Source organism: Colias philodice, chromosome 13 (genome assembly GCF_061535455.1).
Source record: "Colias philodice isolate Cphi_HAF_F1 chromosome 13, ilColPhil1 Martin Lab GWU primary, whole genome shotgun sequence".
Lineage (NCBI taxonomy): Eukaryota > Metazoa > Arthropoda > Insecta > Lepidoptera > Pieridae > Colias > Colias philodice.
Genome location: NC_143098.1, coordinates 1,230,638 through 1,252,574, shown reverse-complemented (window position 1 = coordinate 1,252,574; position 21,937 = coordinate 1,230,638). Strand labels below are relative to the sequence as shown.

Genomic DNA, 21,937 nt, shown 5'->3' with positions numbered 1-21,937 from the left:
ACACAAATATTTGCCCCGGGTGGGAATCGAACCCACGACCATTGACCAATTTGAATATATATAATATTCGAGAAACTACTATCAAGGTAATTAACAATAAGAAAATCGTCCAAGCGCGAATCAGACTCGGGATATTATGGAGTTCCGTACATATTCTGCAAAAAAATGTTTAACATATAAAACTTTTGAATGATCTTACCAAAGTATAGGCACTTCATTAACATTTTCATGTCCAGGGGAATGTAAAGCAAATAGTAGAGGTGGTCCCACCGCTTCGATCCATACGTCCAGTATTAGAGGTTCGATGTTTTCTATCTAGAGATATTAATTTGAAATAGATATATGTATGTTAATTAACAACAATGATCTTTGGTAAATATTGTGGTCGATTTTTATTTGGTAACTAATCTAAGATGTTTGAAGTAAAATCAAATGTTGTATTTAATTTTATTTAAGAAGCCATAAAAAGGTTGCGTGACAATTGTTTATTTAAGTACAACTTAAAAGATTGTGTGGCAGAAGATATTTTGCTAAAAGGTGTTATAATACTTGCGTCTTTATAAACAAAATTGTCCTCAAAAATAGAGAAGATCTATTCATTACTAGCGGTCCGCCCCGGCTTCGCCCGTGGTACATATTTACGTTTTCTCTACATAAGAACCATCCTTGTACTTCAAGGAATATAATAAAAAAAGAATTATCGAAATCGGTTCAGCCGTTCTCGAGTTATAAGTAGTATAAGTTATAAGTCAAGATCACTTATCATGCCATTGAACAATTCGTAAAATATTTAAGGTATTTCATCAAAAATACCAATCAAGAACATAACTCACAACCAACACCTTATTAATAGCAATATTTTGCCACAAAACACCTCTCTAGCGCGATAAAACTACAATATCAGCTACCCAGCAGGCTATACTTTATCCACGCTAAGAGCTTGTTAATGTACCGTGTATAGTGTGTACTAGCTCAGTACATTCTCTAGTCCAGCCTTTCCCAACCTTTTCCAAAGGCGGACCCCTAGCGCCATCTTACCAGGATCCGCGGACCCCCAAAAAACTTATTGGCATAAGTCAATCTATATTATTTTAAAAATTGATTGATTTCTTGCAGTGTTTTTGTATGAAATAACTTAGCCACCCATCACTTGACAGATTATTCCATCTTAAAACCTAAAGATACAAAGTCCGGCCGTCAGAATAGTCTGGTCACTAAGCTTTCGTAATTTTCTTGATTTGTCTGCGAACCTCCTGGGATATGCTCGCGGACCCCAGGTTGGGAAACGCTGCTCTAGTCCATGTAATGTGTATCCGCCTAATGACTTCATAGTGCTTTGCTGGATTATCGTGTGGAAAATTTTAATCGACATTTTTCATTGTCAGTGTTGTAGTATTAGAATTATTGAGTTGAAATTGCTATGGAGATGTTAATATGCCAATTAATAAGGGAAAATACCACACAAATTTAGTACTAGTTACCAACTAGCAACTCATAATGAGCTACAAGTAATCCATATTATTCATGTTCTTTCTATCAAAATGTTTCAGTCTTTTTGTGACCTAAAAGTGATATTAATTGTAAAACTCGTCTACATTTTTTATTTTTTCGAGTTAGTGTATTCGTTTGAAGTGTTTCGAAGAACTCTTTGAGCATAAATTTAATTACCTCGAACGATTTAGACACAAGTATTAAATAAAACAAACGAACTCTGTTATGTAAGACGAAAGAAAGGTATGATGGAAAGGCTATTATTGTATTAGAAATTAGATACTCTATGTTGTTAAATTCATTATTACTCGTCTATATACTTAGTATTTATGTTGAAACCAAATGAAGTTGTCGATTTCGTGTATTATAAAAAAAAACGTGTGGCACTCGGGGACTGCCGCGGTAAAGCTATTGCATGCTATGCCTTCAAGCCACACCTCCGCGCCCGTCGGAGTGGGGAGCGTGAGGTTTTTTCGTTACGGAATTTCTAGATTCGGTCCCCGCGCTCAAGGCCTGCGATAGAAGCTATGCAATAGCTTAATATTTTTCTACCAACTACAAACACAATTATACACGCAATCTGACACAAATTTTGACTCGATGACCACGCCTGACTCTTTTGACGTAATCTGCCCATTTGTCTGTTAAAAATATTTTATATTCACATGTTACCTGTATCAGAATCTGATCATGGTACAGTCCCCAGCAGTCCGCATAAACGCTGACCGTGACTTCTTCTTGACCACACGGCTGTAATATGTCTTTAGACGCACACTCGATGACTACGCCTGGCTCTTTGACGTCATCTGCCCATTTGTCTGTGGAAAATTTTGATTTAAAAACACTTTTATGCAAGACTATATGCTTTTCGTATAGTCAATGCATAATGTATATCACTCAGTGATCACGTAGGTACATATCAATGGTGAAATAATTTTTGAAATCGGTCCAGTTGTTTCGGAGATCATCGCTAACAGATCGCGTTCAAACAAACAAACTCTTATGCCTTATATTTTTTTATTAAAACCTAAACATATTTAATAAAGTCCATGAAATAGAAATTCTTTTATATTAAATTATATGGGCGGACAGCATGATGTGTTTCCACGTATTTACACATTTAGACTAAGCAGGTGTGAACGTTCTGTCATAATCTAAATCCCGTTTAAAGTCCGTGAAACACTTAATAATAAAGTGTCTGACATGGAGAATATTAATGATCGCTCTATGTTTAAAAAGCGTCGCTTTAACCATCTGTTTTTAAAGTATTTTGAACCTTAATAACATTTACCTTAAAGTCTTAAGTATTAATCTTATATGCAAACTAGTCTTCCCGAACTTAATCTTTCCTGCATAATAATGTCGTTATAATAAGATTGAATACATAATTCCTAAAGCTCTATTCCTAGGTATTAAACTAGAGCTTGGACGGCCATGAGTTTATAGGTTTGATTGTGGATGGTTTGATACTGTCTCACACCATCATTGATCTTGGAAGTTGAGAGAAAAATAATGAGTTAAGGTGTTAAGGTGCAAGATATTAGGGACCAAATTAAATTGTTGTTAAACTTAATAAGAGACATAGAGACACCTGACACACATACATTTGATATTACTTTGAGAAAGACGAATAATTATTGTTTTAAATTGCATTTCTATTTAGTGTAGAGAATCCCATCAAGCTCAATGAATTCAAATTTATCTAAAGACGCAGTCATTGCTATAAAAAAAACGCTTTTAAATAATTTTTGCCAGAAAGAAGGTACTTAAATCAAACACTTCAACAGCAACAGCCTCCTATTATCATCAACTCTGATGGATTACCCTTATATTAAATTCCTTTAAGTTTCCCTTCTCATTCACTCCAAACGTCAATAAAACTATATAAAACATCGATAGCTTCGAAGCAATTCGCGCCAAATTGTCGACTGCGACTGTCAACGGTCCAAAAGCGGTTTTATGAGGGTACCCGCCATTCCTGTGTCGCTTGAATGGGATGAATTTGCTTTGTATATTTTAATATCGTGATGTTGATTCTTTTGAGATGTAGGCTTTTAGTTGGTTAGTGAGCATGTTGTTTATATTGACAAACTTTGTTGAAGTATTGTCATCATTTTCATTAGGATTTGGTGAGGATGGATCAATGACTCTATTATACTAGTAGACGCGGCATACGCCAACATCATTGCACAAAAAACAGCGTAAATAATACATACCTACTTACTAACGCATTATCACCAATACAGTTGTTCTCTCTTTTACTCTCACGCACGAGACATAATACATGTCTCACTCATGTACTTCGTAATAACAACTGCCGATTAAAATATAAAAAGAAGTAAGAACGTCCAGCCACGACGCTGAATGGTGCGTGACTAAGTGAAACTTGGGCACTTAGCTGAGTTTTTTCTTGCCAAAATAGAGAGCGGGTAACGTATCTAGCTTTTTTATATTATATCATAGGGATGGATGTACGTGTGTGTGTGTATGAATGTTTGTTACTCTTTCACGCAAATACTACTGAACCGATAACAATGAAATTTAGCACACATATAGAGGGTAACCTGGATTAACACATAAGATACCTAGGTTTTATCCCGGAAATCCCACGGCAACGGGAACTAGGCGGATTTTTCTTTGAAAACGTGGGCGAAGCCGCAGGCGGAAACCGCGCTACGTACTTGACATTGCTATAAGCCAATAGATAAACTATGTCCTATTGCTGATTATGAAAATTTTCATTTCCTTGATAGTTTACGTCCATAAAATAAGAGTCAATCTAAAAAATGTTATTTTGTGCCTTACAAATTTTTTTTTATTCTTGTTTACATTACTTGGTGTTTAGAATTGAAATTTATGTGGATAAAAGTAAATAAAGAAACTAATTTCGGCTACAAAAGGTCACCGCGTCCACAAAGGTTTCACGCGTGATGCGTTCACAAGCAATAGAGACAAAACTAAGCGGATGTAGGAAATGACTTACTCAAAGGGCAGTGATAACAGTGAAAGAACTATAATTAGACCTTTTTTCAGTAAATTTATCTTTGTATTTTCATACGTATAGATAGCAGTTGTTCAAGACTCAGAAGAAGTATATGATGTTATATTTGGCACTTTATTTGAAAAGGGAACAAGTCAATAACTGCGTTAAAAACAACCGACTTCAAACTTGCACTTGCAACATTTACACAAATACAGACAAAAATGCTCATAAAATAAAAACTACTGGGCCTATCCGAATAAAATTTTTATGGGACCAATTCGACACCATCCCGCATCGAACAAAAAAAGAATCACGTAAATCGGTTCAGAAACCACGGAGAAATCGGTGTACATACATTAAAAAAAAAAAAACATACCGGCCGAATTGATAACCTCCTCCTTTTTTTGAAGTCGGTTAAAAAATGATATTTTAAGTGGTTTTCTAGTTTCTACAATACGACCTAGGGACTAATTTAAAAGAGTAAAATTTATACAACAGTCACAAAATGATTGAACATATTATTTAGTAATGGACCTACAAAACTTCATGTTTGCACAATCATTTTTTTTTGCTATTGTTAGAAACAAATCCCCAACTGGCAACCCAAACCGAGGGGGTGGTTATAAAAATGAGTTGAACAGCGGATTTGACACTTTTGCATTTGGCTCTCGGACGTTTTGGTTGTGTTTAGTCGTGTTAATTATTATTTTTAGTCGATTATTATTTTATTGTTGAGAAGGTAGACATATAAAATCATTTTGTAAGGAATAAAACCTTTCTAGGTTGAATTTAAAATCCCTAAGACTTTAATAATTGCGTTATTTGATTGATATGATAATTAAAGTAAAATTAAGTTATTAAGCTTCAAATGAACACAAAAATTTATCTTGTCATCAAGTTAGAGGTATTTAGATTACTCAAATATTTCGTCTCTTGATTAAAAGGTAAAATGGTTGAAAATTTTCACCTCGAGAATTGCGTAATAAATAATACCTAAATGTAAGTATATTATTTTCATGCTTAACTAGCTGTGCCGCGCAGTTTTACCACCACAGTTTTAGTTTTAGTGGCTAATTATTCAAATTTATTTAACTAACTGAAGTAAAAATTATAATTTTCCTTAAATAGAGCAAATTTACAATAGGTACATAACAAAGATACATTCATCTTTAAAATTTTCAGAAAATATATAAAAAAAAACGCAATTCTATACAATCACAATATTTCCCTTTGTTTATTTATTATCTGTATCCAATCTAAGTCCAAAGCCAATCAAACAATACCAAAAGATACGATTTGTAAGCGCTCCCCGGTGAATTTGGTAAATGTTGGAACAATAATTGTATGTGTAATGTTCTTGTCTAGACTTAAAGATTTTCGTTGAGTTTGTTAATCGAAATGATTTATTTATGTTTGTACTATCCCTTTAAATAGTATGTTAGTAAAATAAGTGTAGTATACTAGATGAGTAACTAATATTACATACCTAAATACGGTGATAGATGACCTTTTTTTGAAGTCGGTTAATAAGAGATATGACAAGCATTAATATTCTATACCAATATTTGAAAGCTGAAGAGTCTTTGTTTGTTTGAACGCGCTAATCTCGGGACTGGTCCGATTTGAAAAATTCTTTCGGTGTTAGCTAGCCCATTCATCAAGGATCATCATAATTATATCATCTCGCGAAGACTAACAGGAGCGGAGCACTGCGGGTAAAACCGCGGAGCACAGCTAGTTCAATACAAAATCATAACACACATAATAGCACTCTATTAGAATTATTGTTATAGTTAAGTCCTTTCAAGTTCACTGATACATTTAATTTACGGGAGGGTATACATATTATTATACAGAATATTATGTTTGTGAAATATATTATCCTTAGTAAACCGAGCACCTTGCTATTGTTCCAGGTGTTAAAGCAAACAATTTCATACTTAATCTTCTTAGTGGTTACGTAATTTAAAGGTCTCTACATACGGCTTATTCAATAAATAACATACTATGTTCCCCAAAATTTAATTAATGAATATTCTGTTTAAAATTAGATGGGTGTTTTGTATGTATCTAATTCCTATGATACTTAATTGTATACAAAAGGCGTACATTTTGTATGTACATTTTTCTGCTTATACTACAAAGTAGGGAAGTTATTATTTCATCATGTACTAGCTGCGCTTCGCGGTTTCACCCGCGTGGCTCCTTGGTCTTAGCGAAACTATATATTATAGCCTATAGCCTTCCTCGATAAATGGGCTATCTAACACCGAAAGAATTTCACCGAAGCAAATTTTGCTACTCTTTAACAAGACTGTTAAATACTATTACGAGTTTACTCTATCGCTAATATTTGTATCTACTTTAAAAGTCTTAAAACATGCTCTTTACCCCGCAAAAGATAGTAATTAGTAAAAAAATTTCAAATGAAATAAAGTACGAGTTTATTTGTCTGAGCGTGCTGCTCTCAGAAGTATCAGTTTGATTTTTTGCTTAAAACAGTTTAACTCATGTGATATTCCGCGAAGCACAATTCAATTTCATGCAGTTATAGTACTTTTACAAAAATGTTCGCAGATTATTTTTTGACAAACCATGTATTCATATGGAACTGATTTTTTTAATCGTGTATCCTTTCGATTTTCGACACCACCCCTTTCATTGCTAAAATATAAAAACAACCAAAGATTGCCTGACAGAGATTGCTTATTACCTATAAGGCCGCCTATTTAACACGGTTCCTTATCCTTTTATTCTATTTTCTGTATTAATAATGTTGATTTGTATCAAAACTGTACACTAGCAACATAATATAATCAGCGAAGTCGGTTGCAAAATTAAGTTCAGTCCTACATTAAATTGAATCAGAATTTGAATCTACTAGAACAAAGATCAAACAACGCCAAGACGGTGACGAATCTCGAGGAAGCGACAATATTGTCTGAATTAATTTCTCGTTTCGGTTTCCTGTTAAACACAGCGCTTCAGATAATCGCTTTATAGTAATACTGATATCGTCAGCTTCATATTATCTGGCCAAATTTGAAGGTTTGTTAGGTACTCAATCTTTTAACAATTAAGGTGTAACTTATAAACTAATGTTATTTTTAATATAAAATAATTGCATGCCAGTATATAAAGCGAACATAAAGAAATAAATAAATGCAAATTTCATTTTTTTGAACTTTGAACAACGCATAAACTGAAGGGATTTTACGAAAACTTTACAGTGCTGAAGAATAAAAACGTACAACACTATACGAATACTCGACTTTTCGTGTGACTTCGTCTGTGATAAAGGGTGAACCCTTGTTGAACGGCTAGTATATTATAAGCAATCTAGTTTCAAATGACGAATATTACCTGAACAATACCACTCTGAATTATTTATTTTTCCCGAAATAGCCTGTGATTATTCATGATGCTTGGGCGTGAAAAATGTCCCTATTTATTATTTGGTCCATGAGATGTAGGTGTAAATCATAAGTCAAGGTTATATGTTCATTGTACTTATTTGACTGTATGTAAGTATAACGTATTTTAAAGGTATTCACTAAAGTGCCTTCGCTTACATTATTTTATATTTTTAGCTCCATTCTTAGTTCTATATTCACGAAAACTGTAGCATGTTTAATCCTCTAGTCTCAAAATGAAATCCTGTATTACCTAAAAAATGGTGGATAAATGCATTTTACATCTGTTTCATTGTATCTTTATATTCCACGAGACAACGAAGGTCTATAGGTACTATAGGTACTAATATTATAAAGCAGAAGAATGGTTTGTATGCTTGAATGCGCTTATCTCAGGAACTACTGGTCGGATTTGAAAAATTATTTCAATGTTACATAGTCCATTTATTGAGGAAGGCCATATAAGATTATATTAGGTTATATATTAAGGCTATATTAGAAGGTTATATATCATCACGCTAAGACCAATAGGAGCGGAGCAATGAGGTTTAAACCGCGGGGCACAGCTAGTATTTACTACTAGGATTACTATTATTTTAGAAGCAAAGATGTTAAAATTTTCGTAAAATGAATTGCACATGATATCTAGTTCGTATGATGTTAATTAGGTATGATATGAGCGAAATGTGGCTTGGTTTTCCCTCACAAGGGTATACATAATTATTTTAATTAGTAAGAACTGAAATTTTATGCAACAAAAACGTACATGTACATTGTACGTAGGTACGTAAATGTACGTGAAAGTCGTATTTTTAAATTATATACTAGCACATATTTTTATAGTAGTAGTTTTAATGGTAAAGTAGATTTCTAATTTTCTCGCAAAAGTTCTTTCATCAAAGCAAGAACCTTACTTTCTTTTAGATGATTTCGGTGATCCGAAAAAAGACTGATATTCATACGAACACTAAGCATTTTAATAGAAATAGAGAATGAAACCAACACCTATAAAGCAATCAAGCATATTAAGCATATTAAAGTAATCAAGGAACGTACAAGAACCCTCTACCATAAACTCAATATTGGTTTGACAGCCAATTTATTTAACCTATATAAAATATTTCTCCAACTGTATAAATAAGGAAATCCTACCGGTTTACGTAGAGCCTTTTCGGTGTCCCGTTTAACAAGCTGACAAATATTTTCTCAACACTCAATAAGTTGAGAAACGTAAGATCACAAGAGTGTTAAGTAAACTCTAAAATAAAATTTTGGTACAGTTTTAAATAATCTTATATTGTATTGTATTTTCTATTAAAAACCACCCTTATCTATCCAAACGATTTCCATTTAAATTATAATAATAATTATTTATGGAATAAACAGCTTTTTAAAGTTAGACGAATTAAAATTAATTATGATAAAATAAAATTTAATTACAGTACACATACAACAATTATATAAATTTTAATCCTTTAAAATGAGTTCTGATAAATTCAAGGATTGTGCAAATATATACCAAGACTATTTGATATTTTATTCACATAAACATCAAACTATTTATTTATAAGTCGAACCTGTAATTGAAGCAAAAACAAAACTAATTATAATATGAAACAGCACTGCTAAAATAATGTAAAACAAACAGAAAACAATCACAGAGATCTATTGACACACATCTCAGGAACCATTTATAACAATACCTCTGTACTCTCATAAAGGCTCTCTAAATAAATAATAAACTATTTGCAGTGCGAAACTGCAATGTAGATTTTTCTAGAAACAACCTTGACATAGCTAAATGGATGCACTTTGAGGAAAATTTTAATAACGTGTTTTCCAAGTATATTTTTCACTTTTCCCTACGTAGTTTTTCAGAATTCAAATGTGAAAATATAATTGTTTTACTTTATAAATAAAAATAATTGCATTATTTTTGTTTTAGTAACTCAATACATTATTTCACTTTTTAACAAATTAGTATTATGACTGAAATACAAAAAAGATATAGAAGTATTATATTTTATGTAGGTATTGTACACTAAAAAACATCTCGCGCAACCATTTAAATCCTAATCGAACTGTTCAACAAAATACAATACAATCAAAATTTTAATTTATATCATACTAGCTGTGCCGCGCGGTTTCACCCGCGTGGCTCCGCTCCTGTTGGTCTTAGCGTGATAATATATAGCCTATATTACTCGTGGATAATGTAGTTTTCGAATGGTGAAAGAATTTTTAAAATCGGTCCAGTAGTTTATGAGCCTATTCATTACAATCAAACAAACAAACAAACAAAGTTTTCATCTTTATAATATTAGTGTAGATACGGATAATCTTACAACTTTCCTTCACAATGAACTTTTATACCTTTTTATTATTAAAAATATATACTATCTATTCGAAACCTGTCTATAATCCTATCATTGCTTACATAACATTTGATTCCTCCATAACTGTAACCATATCATTTCTATTGCAATATCGATACTATTGGTTGATATTGGCTTGCTTTCTTCGATCATATAGAGAGTATATTTTGTTCATTGCACGTGCTTTTTATTGTGTATGTATATTTATAACTTTTAAATGGGAGGAAATGGATGATTTCTGTAATCTGTATTGTTAGCTCTAAAGTGTTTGCTTATAATTATGAAAGCAATGTTAAGTTGTAAGAAAATGATAACTTATTAAGAAGAAGCATGCAAGAAAAAATTTGGAGAATTTACTAAAATTCATAAAGGAATAACTCTTTTCTATTTGACTATTGTCTGGCACTCAAATACACACGAAAAGAAAATAGCACAAGCATAGGTAGACATTTTCAAATATTAGTTTTTTTTTCTTAATTTAAACATAATATGTATATATGACACTAGCTTTCCGCCCGCGGCTTCGACCGCGCAGTCAAAGAAAAACCCGCATAGTTCCCGTTCCCGTGGGATTTCCGGGATAAAACCTATCCTATTTCCCGCGATAAAAAGTAGCCTATGTCCTTTCTCGGGTATCAAAATATCTCTATACCAAATTTCATGCAAATTGGTTCAGTAGTTAAGGCGTGATTGAGTAACAGACAGACAGACAGAGTTACTTTCGTATTTATAATATTAGTATGGATTGACCAATTTTTTCTTCTTTAACGTACATGTTACTACACATTTTCTAATCTTAATCCGATTAAATATTTAATTAATAATTTAATACAAATACAAATGACAATAAAGATCAGCACTATAGCTACTCAATTAAACTGGGATCCCAACTCAAACACGGCTTAAGCGATCATTAATTGAAATAATATTTGTCATCGAGACGAAATCGATTTCGTGCCTATTTAACAATAACCACTGGACATTTTCAGTTTAAATTTATTACAGATTTAGCTTTATTTCCGCGGCTTTAATTTTTTATTTATTAATTTTGGTAATCCAACAGCTTTACATGTAATAAGATTTTACTGTTTTATAAATAACTACAATAAAATGACACTTAGTTACTTAATGTGTGTGTGTGTGTGCGAGCGTGTAGGTGTTTGCTCGCTTTATCTTATTAAATTACTACTATGGTTTTAAAGCCGCCTCCTTGGTACAGTGGTGACGCGTGCACGTAGCACCGAGGGTTCCTGGGTTCGATTCCCGGTGGAGACGAAGAAAAAAAAATGTCTGGTAGGACTCAGAAGGCGGATCACCTACTTGTCCCTAAAGAAAATCGATCAGTGAAACAGATGTATAATGCATCTGCCCCTTACCCCTCTAGGGGACATGGAGCTTCACTGTTTGGTTTTAAAGATCTAAGTATCACGAAGCGAATTTGTTTACACTATGCAGTAAATGATAGGTGCCCGCGATTTCACTTCTCTTCTACTATAAGCTTTGATATTTGTAAAAAACAAACTTGAAATCTATCTCTTACAATGTTTATTACATTTATAAATTACCTGGATTCAAAGTTCGTTTATGCACACGCGGCCATCTCCGCACTGCTGTTGATATTTTGGCTGATATCGATGAAACATTTCGTATGAGAATTGTCCTTGAATGCACTGAAATATAGAAAAAGCTTAATTCCTCGTCTCTTGATAGGATAATAAATTTTAATTGTATATCGAGTATTACTGTACACGAACATAGAGCTAGAGCAAGAGCATTTATTCGTGACGAAAACTCGTATACAGTGTTGTTCAGTATTGGAACATTGCATAGAATATTTTCGAACGCAGTAAGAACAACGAAATAATGCTTGTACGCCTGTTTACACTAAAAGAATTTGACATAGTGGGGTAAGAATGAGATTTCGCTCGATTAATATAATTGCAAGAAAAAAGTTTGATGTTTAGAAAAAGAGCCAAGATTGTGGTTCCCTATCTCTTTCTATTGATAAGTACAAAAATCATCGAAGCAAAATATTACGTTTCATATTTTACGCGATAACGTCACGTGTGTGAAAGAATCAATTAATTATAGTAGAGCGGGTTTTCCTGTCTTTCTATATAAAGGACATGACAATCGAATGTGTGCAATTTTACGCTTTATGCGTCTACGATTTGCTCTTATAATAAATAATAATTAATTCTATTATCCTACTAATATTATAAGCCGAGACAGATTGTGAGAATGTATATTTGTTACACTTTTATGTAGGGGCAGATAATGTTTAATTTTGCCCTACTAATATTATAAACGCGAAAGTTTGTATGTATGGATGGATAGATGTTTATTACTCTTTCACGCAAATACTACTGAACCAATTACAATGAGATTTGGTATAAAGGTAGCTGAAGACCCAGAAAAAGACAGGCTAATTTTATTCCGAAAATCCCACAGGAACGGGAACTATGCAGGTTTTTCTTTGAAAACGCGAGCGAAGCCGTGGGCGGAAATCTAGTACAAATAGATTAGTCTGCATTAGCACATAATATGCACACCCGGGTACCAAACGAGCAAATCCGCGGTAAAAATATAGTTAATACATTCGCTATATCCCACTTCGACCGTTAAAATATCCAACAATTTGATTGCCTATCATACCGATATCCTTTTATAGGTATGTATAAGTGTGGGTCAACTATCAACCCTTGTCACATACCTTGATGTGAATGCTATGGGATGATAAAAGTTGGATGGAAAAAATTCAGTGTGTGTGAAATTATTATTATCTACATTTTTACTGGTGAGGTGTTTGTTTACTTTTGTGGGAATTTACATTATTTTGGCTTTAAATAAAATTTTAGTTTTAACTTATTTTCAGTTGTTTTTCAGAATTATATTTATTTACAGCAAACGCTATATCAAGAAATGTAACTGACATAATTGAATTCAAAAGAAGTCGCGCGCATATACATATCTTTAAGATGATAACTAATTGTTTGTTATTTAACTCAAAAACTATACCGTCGATTTTAAAAATTATTTCACCATTAGAACGCTACATCTCTACTTACTAGAAAAGTCTATTATTTTACCAACCCCAGCAAAACCGGGATAAGCAGCTAGTAAGTTTTATAAGCAACATCATTATGTATCTATACAACAGCACTCTAATGTGTTTGTTCGTCGTCTGATACATTTACTATCGGATATCGATTCTGCAAACATTATTAAGGCGACGCTATTCTCATGGTAAATAGGGGAATAAAATAAATTAGTTTATTTATAGGTACTTTTAGGGCATCTTTATTTATTTACTAGCTGCTTTTTCCAGTTCCGTCCGCGTAGTATACATGAGTATAATAAGAGCGTATAATGCGTATAATAACAGTTTTATACAGTATTCTCGCAACACAAACAAGCCACTTTTTTATTTATCCATTACAGACAAACAGTCAAATATTTTGCATCACACTCTCTAAAAAAATATCAATATTTAACTCAAAGTTAAAATGTCGTTGCATAATTATCACAAAGTACTTCATCTTAATAGTATGTACATTTATCTTACATTCCGCAATTTAAAATATAAATAAAATAATCAAAATCTCAATTTACTATAAACAAATCAAACTGACTACCAAAAATAATACCTATTTCAAGAAAATCTGTATGTTTGTCACTCACCAGTCCGAAGCGGTAAATTCCTAAACTGCAAACAGTAAGGTTCAGTGTGTTCTAGTAGCACGGGCTTCGTTTTGTATGTGCATGGACAAACCCGCGTGAATGTAGGGGGTTCGGTTACTAGGAAAAAAGGGCACAAAAATTTATAAAAGTATTATTTTTATTAAAAACTTCAAAAATCTTTCATAAACATGAAGACGAAAGCATAAAACAGAAAATACATTAAATTCACACATACATATTATTTTCAAGATGCTTAAGGGTAATACATCGCTTAGTATTTATAAGCATTTAAGGCGACGCATCCTCTACCTTCCCTATCATAAAAAACACATAAAATACTTTTTCCCAGATTTAGCGGAATGTAAATTCTTCAGTCGGGATATTGGGTTTTTTTACGACTTCACTCTATATAATGTCATCATGTTAAATAGCCATAAAAAGGTAGAGAATGATTGCTTTGTTCTTTTTAAGCTATTGCATTTTATACAAAAAATAATCTACAGTAATGTTTTAATATATAAAATATACTACATAATAATATGTAAAATTATATAATATAAGATATCTAAATTCTGGTAAAGTAGCCACTTGTTTCATCTCCCTTTTCTTAACCTAATTCCTTTTGATTGACATGTCTACATCACTCAAAAAGGAAAACTTCTCAAGCACATTTCACATAAAGTTTTAAGTAAGTAACTTTTTGAGTCTTACTTTGTCAAATGTCTCTCTTATGACATACAAAGACGAGACATAATCATTTTAAGTTGAATATATTGACATTTTTATTTATAAAATGAATAAAAAAAGAGTGTGTGTGCCGAGCACACGTGTCAGAAGTAAAATTTATTTGGCAAGATTCACAGATACCTATCAAAATCTTACTGACTCTATGACATGACGGTATTGCCATGACGCGACCTTGAAATTTTACTCTCAACGCGCCTAAAAAAATTTCACTTCAAAAATAGAAAATAAATAATACCAATATCAACAAAATGTTCTTCTTCCTCTAAATTATCCGTTGGTTTTACTTCTTTCACCGAAGGTATATACACCATTTTGTAGCGGCAATGACAAATATTTTCTGCAAAAAAAGTAAAGAGTTCCTTAAAATATGTAATATTCAATAATATAGTAGAGCAATTAAGATAGGAGTGTTTTTTTATTTATACGTGAAACATCAGGAACTGTCTTTTCGAATTGAAGAATAATGTTCTTTGGATAATCCATCTAGCTAGACAGGCTTTGCAACATCTCGTTATGATGGGAGCGTTTTAGAAAAATGTTGTTAAAGCAGGAAAACTACTCCTACGTATTTTTTTATTATACTTACTATATTTTACTACATACGCTCTTAAACATTATTGGGTGGAAATAAAAAAATGGAGGAAAATCGTCATAATTTTGTTAAATAGTAGGTAATATATTGGAAGAACGCCAATGCAAAAGCCAAGCGATAAGACTAAATCGGTTCGTAGGTTTGACTAAAGACCCCGCTACGTGCTACGCGGCATCTACGAAACTGCTACGCGGCTACCGATTTTGGGTAAACGCCAGTATGAAAGCCGCTACGTGGCTACGGAAAAGTAAATCATTTATAATACAGACTGCTAAACTAATTTAGTTCTTATTTTCAACACTATACGAGTTATTTTAAGTTGAATATGTCTTATATTTATCAAAGTCCGTGATAATATTTTTCAATAACGACTACAAACAGACTGCGGAATTAGAAATAAAATTTCAAGAATTTAATATTGAAACTATTTGGGAACGAGGCTTATTTTGAAGCGAGATAATGTTATACCTCTCCCGGTTATCAATTTATTTTTCCTGGATAAAGTAAAACTCGTATTTCTGGGCTATTGAAGAAGAAATTTTTAACAGTAAAAAAGAGTATTTTAAATTAAAGATAACTACTTTAATATGAATTTTTAGTAGTAAAAAATTGACCAATAGTGTTTCACCTAGTGAGACATCACAGAGAATTGTAATAAGAAATATACTTTATTTTGTAAACGAATAATTTGACAAAATTAAAAAAATTCCAAGACTATATTCTATGATAAAGTATATATACACGTATCTGCATATAACTTTTTTAACAAAGACAGAATTAAACTTCAATAAAATATTATTTTACCCCACAGTAAAACTAATTTGTTATTCACATCACAATACGCTTTTAGCTTATAATTTAACATTATCATGGCAAGTTGAACAATTGTGACAGCCTACGAAATACACGCGGCAGGCAAATGTCGTTCTGTAGAATGTTGCGTACATTTTAGTATTTCTGAAAGCTTGATCTAGATAGAACTGAACAATGTGAAAATTATAGGGAATTTCTCTTGAATCGTTAGATAGGAGTATTGTTCTTCCAATTCGCAATTTCGTCTACTCTCTAAAGGGATGATTATTGATTCCATCAGTCGTAGCGTGACTTAGTTAGTATTGTTAATGTTTTTTCAAATACGTGTGTTAGCGTTAGATACTATTAATTAAGTATTCTGTACGTGTACCAAATTATTAGCATTTGACCCACGCAACATCGTCTCCTCTCAAAAGGAATTTTGCAACGTTTTTTCATTCATACTTCGCCTTTATTCATCGTGGCGTGGTGTTATTCAAACTAATTATTATTGAACAATCACATACAAAATACACAAAATAAAACACTCTCCAGCTCTAACATTACTAAATATTATGTTGGTACAAATTTTACTAAGAGAAAATGCAGAATATTTTACATACCTTTTTGTATCGCACGCTTACGATCTTCTTCCGCAAATATTTCGCTTGTCGTCATTTTGCTGGCTTTATTTTCTGGCGACGACTCTTCTTTCTATTAAAGATCAAGTTGAGTTTATATGGATACATAAAGTAATTACGGGAAAGTATAACAAAATTAGATTGTTGTTAAAATAAGCATATAAAAGTTATGTTTTGAAACCTTCAATCCAATTTCTCATATTGATGTATGTCTAAATTTCAATGTACGTATAGAAGTACATTATACTACAAGAAAAATAAAGAAAAATGAACCAATATTTCACTAAAATAAAATGTACCTATATTTAGGTAAGTGTTCATAACGTATCATCAAGTGAGGCAAAAAATAAGAAATATGGAGAGATAGGCTTCTGTTTTTCCTCTTGCTCTAAATGAAACGAATATCCCGTAAAATTTTATATAGTATCAGTATTATAACATTCAGGATAAATCATCCTGTATTACACGAACAAAGTCACGGTCGCAGCTTCTACATACATAATATGACTTATGCTATTAACTGACTATTAGCATACTAAATATTACTCTAAAACTATGCAAATCGTACTCATTCAACGCTCGGAAATGCTAAATTTCCAACACGCTACAGTTTAGATGTAATTAATTCACGTCATCTATTTGAATACATAAGTCTGCAATAGATTTAGAATATTCATATTTTATTTTGTTGTAGAATATAAGTGTATTGGGTGTAAAATGGATTTTTTATTCGATTGATAGAAAGCTTAATTCACTATTAACAGACGAATAGAACCAAATTTTATATTGTATAAAATATGGAATACTGACTAGACTGTTTTTATTTTTGATTCATAATAAAATTGATAGTGTATGCATGTGCTTTTTTATTAATATTTTATTGGATCGTTACTAATTGTGTCGTGAATTTTATTTTAAGTCATTCAAATGAAAGCCTATGTTTTAAAAACAGAAAAAGTATCTACCGCGTCTGTCTTTTCGCGGTAAACTAAAAAAATAACTGCACCTATTTTCATTCTGTTTTCATCAATGAATAGCTTGGTTCCCGAGCTATAAATTGCATTGATTAAGCATATAAATTGTTTTATACTACGCGGGCGGAAATCTTATGTTAAATACGAATACAAGTTTCCAGTTTGATCGAAACTTGATAATAAAATAAAAAATCATTCCTTGTGTCGCGATCAACAAACGAACCGTGTGAGACAGTCAACTTCTACGTTATTTCAACACGTGTAAGCACATTTGCAGTTCTAAATAAATTACATAATTATATGGCGACTGTAATGTCTTGATGTTCAGAGGTCCATTAAAAACTGTATCTCTATGTCAGTGTACTAACTATCTCTAATTTAAACAATAATTTCAAAATTCATCGTTATTAGATAACTTCATGTTGTTGCGAAAAATTTCAAGATTTCTTCGACGAAACATGAAAAGGCAAATACATCGAACAAGGGGTCTAATTATCTTCAGAATCGACCCCGTATCAGAATTCCAACAAAGTCTATTAACGCCCAATGTAAACGTATTCAATACGTAATTAGCACTTAGATCAGCTGATTGATCGCACCGTAACCATGGCAACCGGACTAAAGCCTAATTCACTCTACACTAAAGCGAATAATTAATTCGCTTACATTAGCTTGAAAAGCCATTGACAAGTGTTAAACATTGACTGTGATACTTTGGTTACTAGATGGAGTTTCTATGAACGTAGCTTTTGATAAGAACACATGTTGAAAAAGGTAGGTAGAAGTCTAAGTACTTATATTATAAGGCAGAATAGTTTCGTTTGCTTGGATGGTTGAATATCAAGAACAATTGGTTCGAACTGAAAATTTTTGTCTCGGATAGTTCATTTATAAAGGAAGGTTTTAGGTTACGTAAATTTACGATTATAGGAGCTAGGCAGCAATAAAAAGAGGTGTGGCACTCGGGGACTGCCGTGGTAAAGCTATTGCATGCTATGCCTTCAAGCCACACGTCCGCGCCCGTCGGAGTGGGGAGCGTGAGGTTTTTCGTTACGCAATTTCTGGATTCGGTCCCCGCGCTTGGCCCGCGATAGAATCTATGCAATAGCTTAAAAATCATGATAAAATCATTAAGTAATTCTATTCAAAACTCTTGGTTACGTACAATTATTAAGTGCTCATTATTCTAAATATTAACCTCCGTTTGAAAGATTAAACTATTCCCAGGTTAAATGGGATATAATGCAGAAGAATGAAAACTTTCAAAGTAAAGAATCTCAACACTATTAAAATTTTATAACTCAGCGATGCACAAAGAACTATCATATTTCTAAAGAAATGTAACTCCATCATCATTAAATTAGATCAGGAATTTTCTAACTTAGAGGTGACACTAGATATTTTACCCAGAGAGGTAAAATGACAAAGTTAGAACCTGAGTTTATAAGGAAGAGGAGTAATTTGTTTTAGTGCAAGAGAAGTTCTTTGTTGTGTGTTATTCGAATCAATTCTGAAACACACCAGGTAGTTATATACAAATAAAGTCTTTAAATTCAGTCGAGGTATTCGTGAGGACTAATACTGTGACAATCCATGACCTTCATACCATGGACGAATATAAGGTTATATTTGTCTATGTTCATACTAAAAATAATCGGTTCTGAAATATTTGATACATTTATTTTAGTACAAATCAATAAGCTCGAATTGATAAGCTTATTTAATACTAATATGTATGTTTATTTGTTAAATACCACCCAGAATATTTTAAAAAGAAAGGAGAAGTAAATTCGCATATGTTAACGAGGTATCAAAATAAACTGCACTTTCCAACATGTAGAATAAATCAAGCAAAAAATAGTGTGATATTTATGACTATTACAATATATAATAAAATACCGGATAACTTTAAGGATCTCCCAGTAAATATATTTAAGAAGAAACTGACGAAATGGTTAATGGAGAAACAATTTTATGATATTCAAGAACTGATTACATTGCGGAATCTGTGACAAGGAAGAATTAGTGACGTTTAACAATAGTGATTAGTGACGCGAAGAATTTGTGTACCGTGAAACCTGCTTACTTTGCCACTTTTTCATGTGTTAAAAAGTTTGATTCGCTTTAAAAAAATATAATTGTATGAAAACGTAATGAGTAACCTGCACCTAGACGTAGTAAATTTCATGAAAATTTACATTATTACTAAATATCTATTTCATTTTTGTAAATTATAATATTTTAAGCATAAAAACAATTATGGCAAAGTTAGCTGTCACTTCTGGTAAATTTGCCATATGAAAGAAAAAATGAAATTTTTGGAGTTTATGAGGTTAAAAAGTAATATATTTGCACTCTTCCTATATCCCGTAAAATAAAGTAAAAACTTTATATTATTTAGCACTTTTAATTTAACTCTCTAAGAAGGTGGCAAATTCACCAACCTTTCCAAAATATTTCCTATATAAGAAGAAGTTAGGGTTAGGGTTGTCAAATAAAAATGTTTTCGTAGTAGGAACAATTTAGTAAAAGTAAAAAAAAACATAATCAATTACTTCTAGTTAGTTTCTTAACTTTGAATTGTTTTACATAATAAAACAAAAAAAAATAGTATTCATTAAACTAACTAACTTTTTTTTTAATATCACACATTACACAACATTCCTAAAAGATTTAAACAAATACAAATTCTTATTTATATGATCTTGATTGAATATAAAAATTGTTGTTATTTTAAACTTGATAAAATATTCATCAGAAATTTTGTGGCAGCCCTAACCTCCAACAAAACATGGCAAAGTCACCATCACAGACGTTGTGATTGGGGTTGTTGAATTTACCAATACCAATTGCGAAGTAAAGGTAGCTTGTAGCACAGTAAATCAGCTTTTATTTAGCTAAAGAACATTATGTTAACATAATATCAAAAAAATACTTACGTAGGCAATGCTTTTCCCGTTTGTTTTTGTAAAAGTTCCGGAGCACTAAGTTTCATACCGCCAAAATTCGAAAAAAGTAACCGCCGAAAATTACATCTCAAAAACAAGCTGGGCTGCCACATCTCATTCGGTTTTGCCATTTAACTCCTAAATTTTACTATAAAGGCATGCATACATGACAAAAAACTGATATTAAGATGTGACTACACTTTTTCCCTCAGAAGTTGGCTATGGCAAAGTCTGCAACCGTTGGCAAAGCTAGCAGGTTTTACCGTAGTGTTGGTGTAGTGTAATTTAACTTATTTCCATTTAAATATTTGCACACCCAGAAAGTGGGTAGAATGTATTAGCGCGTTAACATTGTAATAACACCTTTTTTGTAACTACATTCTTGTAAATAAATGAAATTTGAATTTGAATTTAAATTTGAATTTAATACAATTTTTCATATACGTAATTTTTCAATTCTATTTAACATTAACTCTATGAGCTTTCTATAAGGTGTAAACAGTAAGAAATAAGTAGATATCGAATTGACAACCATTTTTTTTTGTGTGGTGTCGCTCAATGTTAGCCAGAAGGGCTTCTACTTATTGAGAAACTGAGGAACATTTTTTACGTATATTTTAAATACTCTGTAACATTAATGCAATTGCCAAAAGTCAATATATCTCATAAACAGCACCATTCTAATCCACTACATTGAGTCGGCTTAAAGCGTGAAGTGCGAACATCACAAGCCAGTGAACCAATTTGCTTAATTGTGTGTGTGGATATCGGCCGTATACGATTACTGTGCGGTTTATCGATTTTGTTACGGGTTTAATAAAGATGCGATTACTGAAAGATGATTTGATGGGGATCTTATCTCTCTCTCTATTGAGATTTCAATAGAGCTTGACGTGGTTTTTATGAAATATATTAAAATGAATCAAGGGTTAAGGGTGCACTCACACACATCAGTCACCGTCACGGCACGTCACCGGACAGGATTAAAAAAAAATATGTATCAATAGTTCTAGTATGACTCTGTTCCCACACGACAGTCGCCGGCACGAAATCTATCAGTGACGTCACCGGTCAGGCACGTCAAATAATCTTTCCATACATGTATCATACTTTTATCCCCACTCACCCGGTGCCGTCACGTCTCAGTTCAGTCAGCGTCGTGCTACCGTCAATAATTGCTACATGTTCTCTAGCGTGACACACGTCTAATCACTGACTAACCTGATGTATGTGTTCAATGATTCAGTCAAACCGGCGACGTGACTGACGGACAACATGACGGTGACTGGTGTTTGTGGAT

At 32.4% G+C, this 21,937-nt stretch overlaps 1 protein-coding gene and 1 long non-coding RNA gene across 2 annotated transcripts in view; one reads left to right on the top strand and one right to left on the bottom strand.

Moving 5' to 3' along the window:
• The window catches only part of LOC149483177 (uncharacterized), a 132,978-nt gene that overhangs the window by 69,267 nt on the left and 41,774 nt on the right, over positions 1-21,937 (top strand). The gene's annotated exons all lie outside the window — the stretch shown is intronic.
• The window catches only part of LOC149483179 (uncharacterized), a 54,160-nt gene that overhangs the window by 16,225 nt on the left and 15,998 nt on the right, over positions 1-21,937 (bottom strand). The window contains exons 7-12 of the mRNA XM_089702145.1: positions 16,698-16,788; positions 14,926-15,027; positions 13,944-14,060; positions 11,828-11,932; positions 2,164-2,309; positions 200-315 (exon numbers count right to left, since the gene is read on the bottom strand). Coding sequence (XP_089558271.1) covers positions 200-315; positions 2,164-2,309; positions 11,828-11,932; positions 13,944-14,060; positions 14,926-15,027; positions 16,698-16,788 — 677 coding nt within the window. The remainder of the gene's footprint in view (positions 1-199; positions 316-2,163; positions 2,310-11,827; positions 11,933-13,943; positions 14,061-14,925; positions 15,028-16,697; positions 16,789-21,937) is intronic.